This window comes from Branchiostoma lanceolatum, chromosome 1 (genome assembly GCF_035083965.1).
Source record: "Branchiostoma lanceolatum isolate klBraLanc5 chromosome 1, klBraLanc5.hap2, whole genome shotgun sequence".
NCBI classification, from domain to species: domain Eukaryota; kingdom Metazoa; phylum Chordata; class Leptocardii; order Amphioxiformes; family Branchiostomatidae; genus Branchiostoma; species Branchiostoma lanceolatum.
In genome coordinates this window covers 43,885,047-43,895,969 of record NC_089722.1, presented here as the reverse complement: position 1 = coordinate 43,895,969, position 10,923 = coordinate 43,885,047, and the positions used below count along the sequence as shown (strand labels likewise).

Below are 10,923 nucleotides of genomic sequence, written 5' to 3'. Positions count from 1 at the left end.
AGAGTGCAGAAAGGGCGTCACCTAGCGGAATGAAAAATTATTGCACCACGCAGGGTGCTTGTGACGCTATTTTACATCGAGTATTAACGATCTCCGGTGGGTTTTGAGGGCAACAATTCAGCTGACTTATGACATCGACTATCGATCTGAACTACGTGGTTGACTGAATCGCCATGTAAGTCACATGGCGCAGTACACTAAATGGTGGTTGAGAATTGATTCTACTATTATGCTGAACTAAAGAAAACACAATGCTAGCAACGTCACCATGCAGCAGCAACATTCTGGTAAACCCCTGAGCACCCCAAACTTTTCATACATACTGAGCAGTAATGCACCCCTGATAAACCCCTGAACACCCCCAACCTTTCATACATACTGAGCAGTAATGCTCTCCTGATAAACCCCTGAATATCCCCGAATTTCCCCTATTCCTACAAACGTGATGTGATCTATAGTAATGATATGAAGACTGAAAAAATTTTGGCAGTTTGTGGATTTTGCTCAATAATATAATGAGTTAGTGTCTTGATTCTCCCCTTTGCTAGTGAATGATAGTAAATTGACTTTTGTTGCTGTTTTAAGATGAAGTGGAGGTCGGTTGGGAAACTATTTTGTTAGAGAATTACCTAAAAATGGTTGAATACTTACTTGATTTTTCCATCTGATTAGGAATTGGTATAATTAATATTCATAACTGTTCACTGTTAGAGAATAACACTTGTTTCTGTGAATCTTTTCCGTTAAAACGTCATAGTTATAAGGATAATATGTACAATTTCGTGGTGAAATGACTTCATTTACTAAAACTAAGAACACATATCTATATTCTGTCGTAACAAAGCTGAATAAAGCAGCTTTTTGTAATAGCCTGGGGCTATCATACTGCTGTGGGGGAGGGGGGCTGCTGTGGGGGAAGGGGCTGCTGTGGGGAGGGGGGCTGCTGTGGGGGAGGGGGGCTGCTGTGGGGAGGGGGACTGCTGTGGGGAGGGGGTTAGAGCAGGAGATGTGACAGTGTGTTGTTGTTCCAGGGAAGGCCATGCCAGCCTGGTAGAGGAGGTCGCTGAGACGCTACTGGAGAAGCCTGGGGCTATCATACTGTCTGTGGGGGGAGGGGGGCTGCTGTGGGGGGAGGGGGGCTGCTGTGGGGAGGGGGGTTAGAGCAGGAGATGTGACAGTGTGTTGTTGTTCCAGGGAAGGCCATGCCAGCCTGGTAGAGGAGGTCGCTGAGACGCTACTGGAGAAGCCTGGGGCTATCATACTGTCTGTGGGGGGAGGGGGGCTGCTGTGGGGAGGGGGGCTGCTGTGGGGGGAGGGGGGCTGCTGTGGGGGAGGGGGCTGCTGTGCGGGGGAGGGGGCTGCTGTGGGGGGAGGGGGGCTGCTGGGGGGAGAGGGGTTAGAGCAGGAGATGTGACAGTGTGTTGATGTTCCAGGGAAGGCCATGCCAGCCTGGTGGAGGAGGTCGCTGAGACGCTACAGGAGAAGCCTGGGGCTATCATACTTTTTGTGGGGGGGAGGGGGGCTGCTGTGGGGAGGGGGCTGCTGTGGGGAGGGGGGTTAGAGCAGGAGATGTGACAGTGTGTTGTTGTTCCAGGGAAGGCCATGCCAGCCTGGTAGAGGAGATCGCTGAGACGCTACTGGAGAAGCCTGGGGCTATCATACTGTCTGTGGGAGGAGGGGGGCTGTGCGGGGGAGGGGGGCTGCTGGGGGGAGGGGGGTTAGAGCAGGAGATGTGACAGTGTGTTGATGTTCCAGGGAAGGCCATGCCAGCATGGTCGAGGAGATTGCTGATTGTAATTCCCTTTGTAGCTAACAAGTAAATTGGTGAACCTTCCGCTTCATCTATCCTGGCATAGACAAACAAAAATGACAGAAGGACATTTCGGCCCAGCCGTGAAGAGCGATGGGACCCAGTTCTGAGAGGCGGTATTTTTGTTTGTATGTTTGTTTGTTTGTTCGTTTTTTGTTTGTTTGTTTGTCTGTGCCAGGATAGATGAAGCGGAAGGTTCACCAAATTACTTGTTAGCTACAAAGGGTTACTGAATCACAACGAACTCCGTGTTATTTCAAATTTGGAATGTCCAAGAGTGCAGAAAGGGCGTCACCTAGCGGAATGAAAAATCATTGCACCACGTAGAGCGATTGTAAAGTTATCTTACAACGAGTATTTAAGGATCTCTAGTGGGTTTGGAAGGCAACATTTCAGCTGAGTTATAACATCGACGATCGTCTGAATTGCATGTTTTACTGAATAGTAATGTAAGTCACATGGTGCTGTACAGGAAATGTGATAGGGCATTGGAATCCAAATGAAACGATGTTTTGAAAAGTCACCATGAATCACGTTTCCGTAGCCGACATTACTGTCTACACGATCTGTGTGGTGCAGTTTCTTTACATTCCGCTGGGTGACGCCCTTGACGCGTAGACTGGGGATTACTAACACTGACAGCTTTACAAAATAACCACATAAGAACAATGGCTTGTTACACTCGAGCTCCATGCAACTAGATTAAAGCAAAACGATTGATTTAAAACATTTCGGAAAACCATTGCGCAGGTAAACTCTAGTACGCATGTAATGGCTTAGTGTATAATACTATTGATTGATTGCCTTGTCATAGAGGCGAGTCTAAAGTTGAGTATATCCCTTGGAACAAAAATTAATGTTTGTAACCACAAATATTTCAAGACACATTCCAGAGAAGGACAGTTGAGCCCCGGGGCTGCACGAATTATAATCATGCCTGAAATTCATATCTATTTCATCAAAAGCAGTTCAGTGTGCCGAAATTGTTGATTCGAATCATCTGGATAACTTCTAACAGGGAATAGGAGCAACACTATGCTGATCTATAGAGTAATTTGTCCAAATAACATCAGGAACTGGGTTCGCAGTGTTTGTTTAACATTCTAAAGCATCTATAGGTGAGCCCTGGGGGCAACAAGGTTTCAAGGACAGGTGTGTTTTGTTCACCTCATCAGGTGAAAAATCCTGCATTTTAACAGTAGCTGAACTGAACTGAACTCAGCCTTTTTTAAGTGCAAATTATCCTGTTCATTGTGAAGTTTTGTTTAATTGAAATATCAGCACTGCCTCTCTCTGACAAGCACAGGTTGTTTCTGAGATCATGACTGCGACACAAACAACAGATTAGCTTCACCTGGTTGGTACAGTGATTACCTCATTATCAGATCTAATCTAACAGTGTGAGCTGTAATCTAAAAGTCATTAGCTTAGCGGCAGTGAAGAACGCTGTTAGACGGACTCCCTACGCTTAGGTTTCAGACTGAAGTGCAAAGATCTGCCAAGAAACATATTCTCTTGAGTGTTCCTGTTGTTTCCCAACAATCCTACATGATAGTTGACGTGTCTTTTGTTCATTTTACAAGAGAAAAGGTGGATAGACAGAGCAAATGGGGGGATGTGTCAATAACTGACGTCATCGTGACGTCTTCGCTGTTGCCAATGGCAACAGAAGTCCTAGGAGACTGGTTGGCACAGTAATTACCAAAGGATTTTAGCCTGTGGACATGTGAGACAAAAGGCAGTCTGAGCTCACATTTAAGATCACTGGACAGCAGTGCAGAACATTGTAAGACGGACTCCCGACTCTTAAAGACGTCCTCAGACTGAAGAGCCAAGATCTGCCATCCATCCATACTCTTGGTGAGTCATCCGTCTGTTTATCAACAGTCCTACATGATAGTTGGCGTGTCTTAAGTTCATTTCACCGGTGAAAAAGTTGTTGGAACAGTTGACAGGCTAAAACTTTCGTCCCTGCGTCGAACCAAATTGGCGACGAAGAAATGACAACAAACGATACTGCAGGTTGGGCATTTATGGTGTGATAGCTGAAGTTTGACGCTCCTTTTGTAATGATGAAACAATGCCCATAATTTCTAGACCCGATTAACACACTGACTGTCTTGTACAAGGGTTTATATATACGAAACCCTGTGAAACTGAGCTGGTAGGACCAACACAAATGGCAAGGTCTTCAAACTTGAATAAATTATGCAGATAATTAAAAGATAGAAGGACGATGGTAAGATGGCATCAAAGAATAAATAGGCGTGGGCACAAAGAGAAGCGAAGGTTAGAGAAACCTAGGGGAGGACACCGTGCGAGTCTTCGATCGCTGCGCTTGCGCCCTGACAGCGTCATGTATAGGGAGGTCAGGTGAGGACAACGTGCCGTACAGACGTGTCCTTCAAACGAACAACAAAGGTGTCTTCACTAAAGCAGATGACCTGTCCTCGATCCCATAATTTGTTCCTTTGTGCTACTGACGACACAACATTCCTGAAAGGTCGTAGTTATTTGTTAGAGCTATCATGGATGCAATCAGTTCTACCTCTGCGTTGGCCTGTGTGAGTTATCGACTGCTAAGCAAGATGTTAATTACAATGTTTATCGCTGGGAAAATTTAGGTTGTCATGTATATTGATTTCTTCACAGGCACCATTTCCTCATCGTATTCAAGAGAAAATACGAACAACATTTAATTACTGTACTAAAACAACAGTAGCTAATTGAACTATTAGGATAAACCTTGTCTTGAGCTAATCTTCTTTGGAAAACTACGTCAAGGTATCCTAAATCGTCTTAACCTCATTAACATAAGTTTTGGTATAAAACTTGCCATGGTTTCCCAGCCCTATCGTTAGTCACTGACGAAATGCGGATGGTGTCTGAAACGTCTGACTGTTTCGATTTTTATCCAGTTGCCTGAGTAACTATTGCTGGCGTATCTTACTACCTGGATGTCTAACCTCCATAAACGTATCAAGAGAAAATATATTTTTCAACATATTGGTCAACGATCGATAAAACCTAATTTCTGTCAATATCCCATTAAATCATTACAATTTATAATGAAAAAATTCATGCTTTTTGATAATTGAATCTGTACAGTTCACGTAAAAGGACCCAACACACTTATTGAGAAGAGTAGGGGTACCCGGCGTGCTTGACTAAAAAGCGAGCTGTAGCAAAGCCGCATTGCACTACCACTAGCTACTTGAAAAAGCATCATGCTTCACCTCAATTGAGGATGACTGTGCTTACCTTTCTCTGCAATTGAAGGGATAGATAAGTAACTCCTAACTGGATTTATGAGCTATTGGTTATATAGCATTTTCGTGGTAGGATACTGTCAATCATGATGATGAGCGTCAAAAAGTATTGATATTTGTCAAGTGTTTAAGCTCTTTTTCTTGTAACTGGGCAATTGTATTTGATAGTTATAGCAAATGACCAGGGCTTTTAACGCCATACATACCGAGCTCGGGGTAGGTAATTTCATTACACTGCTATTTAGCCCCAGAGCTTCTAAGTGTGTTATCATCAAATAAACCATTTCATCAGAATCCAGCATGAAGTTGACTATTACCGTCAGAAAGCATTTAGTTAAGACTTATTTCTCGTACATTGTTCCTTTTTCATTTCCAAATTATCCATTTTCTGTGTCAAGTTTGTCTCCCGAGCCACAAACAAATAGCCACACCTGTCTTAATCTCTCCGCTTTTTAATAATCATTGCGCAGGTAGGACGGCCAAACCGGACGTTGGAATTCCGCACCCAATCCTCGCCACCTGAAGACGGACTTCCGACATTTACAGAAGTTCTCGGACTGAGGAGCCAAGGTCAACCAAACCTCCTAGCTGTGGTGAGTCTTTCTACTCTTTCTCAACAATTCTACATCATTTGTCTATTCTAAGTTCTTAAAATAGTTTGAAACAGTTGTTGGCTAGAATACTTGTGTCTCGAAATAGCAAAGGTGAACCCAAAAGGCAACAAGGTATCAAGGATAGGTGACTGTGTTTGCCTCACCTATCATGTGATAACACCATTGGTTTAGCAGTAAGTTGAACTGAACAGAACCCAGCATTTTCTTGTCAAAAGTGCAAAGATTCCTCGTCATATTTATATTTCTGTAATTCAAAGATCAACCCTCTCCGACAAGCACACGATTTTTTTTCTTCACGATAGTGAAGTCGACCCAAGTTTGTTTAACCGAAAGTAAGGCTAATCCAGTCTCCTTTTTCCGAAGTCGACTTGAGCAACTTCGAAACCATACTGTAGTCATTTTGGGGACACGTCCCTTTTTTCGTATTTTGAAGTCCACAGAGTCGACCCCTGGTGATGCTCAGGTCAGAGGTCATATGGAAATCAGTGAAGGCACTTGGCGCCAATTCCTAGCACAGGAAAACATGATAATTATGATAGCAAATCAGCAGTGATTGGCAAATTTCATTTTGTTGAGTAAAAGGTATGTCTGTTTGATATACGACACACATGTTCTCTTGTTTAGTGGAGAAAAAACGGTTTGAGAGATTCAACATGCTGGTGAAGAGGATGCTGGTTCTGGGCCGACAGCAGCACAAGAATGCCTCCCTGATATTTTATTTACTTGTGTTTTTTTACGCTTTGATAACAACAACATAGGCCTCAGCATTGTTCCTCAGAACCAGCCTACAGACACCACTTGCCTTTTATTGGTTAACAATGCCATACATGTAACGTGCTGAACTTCATCTAATTCATTCTTTAGTGTCGTGGGGACCAAGGATGTTCAACAAGAGACTCCTGGTTCTGCTGCTGATCGTCCTGAAGGAAGCCGGACCGACAGCAGCCTGCAGCAGCAGCTGTTCATCATCCTGTAGCTGCACCAGCAGAGGCCTCACCAGCGTCCCCCAGGACCTGCCCACAACCATCACTAGCCTTGACTTGTCGGACAATGACATCTCAACCATACGTCAGTCAGATTTTACAAGGTATAGAGACTTGGAAACATTAGACCTTGACAAAAATCAGATCTCCATAATCTCTGATGGAACATTTCAGGACTTGAAAAAATTAACTTCCCTGGCCCTTTTTAGTAATCAGTTGACTACTATAACGACGGATATGTTCATAGGACTCAGATATCTCGAGGAATTGTTTCTTTTTGATAATCGGTTGTCTAGTCTTCCAGCAAACGTATTTAAGAGACTTGGTAAACTGTTACACTTGGATCTTAGAGGGAAGCAGTTAACTAGTCTTCATGTAAACACATTTAAGGGGCTTTGTAACCTGGAGTCGTTGGTTCTTGACGATAACCAATTGTCTAGTCTCCCTGAAAATATATTTGAGGGACTTCGTTACCTGAAGGTATTACATCTTAAAGGTATTAAGTTGTCCCGTCTTCCAGACGGCATATTTCAAGGACTTGGTAACCTGGAGATCTTGTATCTTATCGATAATCAGTTGTCCAGTCTTCCAGACGGCATATTTCAGGGACTTCGTAATCTGGAGCGATTATATCTTGATCGGAATCATTTGTCCAGTCTGTCAGACGGCATATTTCAGGGACTTGATAACCTGAAGATCTTGTATCTTGAACGGAATCAGTTGTCAAGTCTTCCAGCCGGCCTATATCCAGTACTGGCCTCCCTTTCAGATGTTCACTTGAGAGGCAACCCCTGGCAGTGTGACTGCAAGATGCTTCCCTTTAAGCAATTGATGACCGGGTCTCATGACTTTGAAAGCCGGATCACATGTGCCGGACCTGCTAACCTTGCAAGGAAAAGCCTGCTAAACGATGTAAATCCCGGAGATATGATCTGTGAAGAGACCACAACTGTCCATTCCACTGCAATGACCTCCACTCCGCTGGCCCAGCATCCACACCAAACCTGCAGTAAGCTGCAGCAACTTCTGGAGGTGCTTCAATAGAAAGTTTTGGAAAAGGGAAAATTGTCGCAGCAGGTTTTGTAGTAGATGCCGCAGGCAGTTTCGAAGGTGTGTCGTAATAAAAGCACGCGTTGGAGCAAATTCCCCCGCCAATTAAGGAACACGTGCACCTAAAGCATATCAAAACACTTTGAAACAAGCTCTAAAACAGGTCTCACAAGCACTAAGTATAGGTTTCATAACCTCTAAAACAGGTGTCACAAGGTCTAAGCACAGGTGTCACAACCTTTAAAAAACTGTCACCAGATTTCAAACGGATGTAACAAACTCTAAACAGATGTCACAACCTTTTAAACAGGTGTCACAAGATTCAAAACAGTTTTCACAAGCTTTAAAACAGGTGTCACAGGCTCTAAAACAGGTGTCACAAGCTTTAAAACAGGTGTCGCAAGCTTTAAAACAGGTGTCCCAGCTTTAAAACAGGTGTCACGAGCTTTAAAACAGGTGTCGCAAGCTTTAAAACAAGTGTCACAAGCTTTAAAACAGGTGTCATGAGCTTTACAAAAGGTGTAACACACTTTATAGCAGATTACACAGGCTTGGAAACGGGTATCTCAAGCTGCAAAACAGGTGTCATAAGCGTTGGTACAAGGATGACCTAGCTATTAACAACCCGCTAGACAATGTGATACACGAACATGAAATTAGACACGTAATATCCAAATCAAAAATAGTAAAGCCTCTTGTAACGACCTAATACTTTTAATACGAAATGTTAAAATGTGCCACAAATGTCCTTACTGAACCTAGTAAAGAAACAGCTCACGCAAAGCTGTTTTCAACATCAAATCCCTTATCCACTCGCGGATAGCCTTGAAAGCTTTATCACGGATTTTTGATGTTTGCATTAAATAAATCATGCTTTACGGATGTAAAAGACACGATTCAAATGTCAACTGCCCAATCGAAAATGTACACAATCGTTTCTGTTGAAATATCCTCGGCGAAACGCAAGCAATGTGGCATGTAAAGCTGAACTCGGTAGACTGTCCCTAGACACAGACATATCAGTTCGCCTAGTCAAGTGCTGGTTAAGACGAAGACAACTGAATACCAATACACATCCCCTGCAAGCTGACGCATTGTTGTCTCAAAAACGTATGTAAGGACAGCATTGATCTGGATAATCATATGACTCAGAAAAAGACGCTCTCACATGTATATTCAAACCTTTCTCCACAACATGTCTGTTGATGTTGGTAAACTAAGATTTTACAGTACTCAGTTTGTCGTATTGTAGGCTTGTTTTTGTGGAAAAGTCCGAATTTAAACCTTTTCCCTTTATTGGCCAAACACCGCCTCTGATTCATTTTGTTCCCAAGTGATTAGTTGAGTTAATTTGTTGATGTTGGTGAACTAAGATTTTATAGGCATCTCAAATCTGTGTACGCCATGGAGAATCATCTATACACTAAATATCAGCTATATGTAAACTCAGAGTAAGCGCACATACATTAGAAGTAGAAAGAGGTAGATACCTGTTAACGAGAGAATAGGTAAATATTGTGCAGGAAAAGCTGTGGAAGATGAAATGCACTTTATTTGTCCCTGCCCACATTACAGCACCGAAAGAGACAAACTTTTTAATCTAATCAACAAAAGTGTCCCCAGATTTGGACATCTTATTCTCCAAGCAGAGGTTTTGGTCGGGGGGTAGTAGGGGCCGGGGTTTTTTTAACATTGCCTCCCCGGCCACTACTACCTCCCGACCAAAAGCTCTGCTTGGAAAATATGGAAATCTCACCGACCTACATAAAAACTGTCTTTCTGCTAACGCCACCCAATGCATATTCCACCGAAAACGTCGGGAATTTCAAATTCCACTGCATGCAAAAAAGATGTCAAACCCAATAACAACTGTTTTAGTTTAGAAGTAGCGCTAGTTGATTACTTTCATTTCCCTTTATGTTTATTTCATTTTTGTATGCTATACCTTATTAGCATCATAATGTTCTTTCCGTGTATACTTGCATTTATCCTTGAATTTGCAATACAGTTGTTGTATTATCATCAATATAGTATTTGTTATTGCTATCTTAACGATATGATCTATACGAAAATTATCGTGGTGAAATGACTAATTTGGTTTGTTACTTTTTACATTCGACTTGTAGTAGTTGTATTCTGTTACTTCACTAATTACCTTTAGAATATCCAGTTGCCTCTAATCAGAACTTGATTCTATATCATTTTGATAAATCAAGGCTGATGACATCATGTTGATTAGTAATTGTTTAACAGCAATACAGAATCTCTGTACTGTTTGTTAAACTGTTAATGAAGAATTTGTGAGCACAGGATGTATCTTTTAACAATTGATCTCATTGTAATTTATAGCATTTTCTGTTTGAAAACAATTGTCGAATCCTGAAACAAGTGTTATATTTCTTCAGATACTATTTTACTGTCTCAAAAATGCATTATACGGGCAACTTCAAAAGGCAGGAGTAACATTCTGATAAACCCCTGAGCACCCCCATGTTATCCCTAACATTTCAAACATACTTAGCAATTATGTGCTGATAAACCCCTGAGTATCCCAAATTTCCAATGTTCTTACAAAAGCGGGGTTATTGTCAGTAACGATGTAAACAAAAATTATGGAAAAGTTTTCGGTCGATTTTTTAAAACTCAATTAGAATGATGATTCTCCTTTGCTCTTAAAGAATGATGAGCGGATTATGTTCATTGTTTTATGGGAGAAAATGAGAACAGAAAAATAAAAAGGGTTGAATTTAATTTTTGATTTCTGAATACAATCAAACATGAAGATTTGTTTCATTTCGTATGCTGAAAAATTTCCAATGTTGAAAAATAACACTTGTTTTTTTCAAACTACTGCTTTAAAGCTAGTTGTAAGTATGATATGTACAATTTTGTAGTGAAAGGACTTGCTGTAGTAAAACTAGTATCTACATTTTGCATTTTCCAAATTTTGAAAAGAAGCTTAACTATACCTATTTAAGGTGTATTATCATTACCGACAACTACATTTTGTGGTGAAAAATCGGGCTGAATAAAGGTTTCAAAGGGGAACTACAAGTCGGCGTTGTTAATGAGAGACTGGTGCATTTGATTATTTTAAACAACTCACATTTAGAGAAATATAGTAGTTATTCTTACACACATCCTCTAAAGGTCCAGGGTTTGAATCCCTAACAGGTCCGAATGTCGAGCCCTTCGGA

At 41.8% G+C, this 10,923-nt stretch overlaps 1 protein-coding gene across 1 annotated transcript; it reads left to right on the top strand.

The window, feature by feature from the left end:
- The first annotated feature begins 3,567 nt into the window (after positions 1-3,567).
- LOC136424996 (carboxypeptidase N subunit 2-like) lies at positions 3,568-8,489 on the top strand. Its single transcript, XM_066413685.1, has 3 exons — positions 3,568-3,670; positions 5,550-5,672; positions 6,558-8,489. Exon 3 carries the CDS (start codon positions 6,575-6,577, stop codon positions 7,718-7,720), a length of 1,146 nt encoding a protein of 381 aa, XP_066269782.1. The 5' UTR covers positions 3,568-3,670; positions 5,550-5,672; positions 6,558-6,574; the 3' UTR covers positions 7,721-8,489.
- Positions 8,490-10,923: the final 2,434 nt, after the last annotated feature.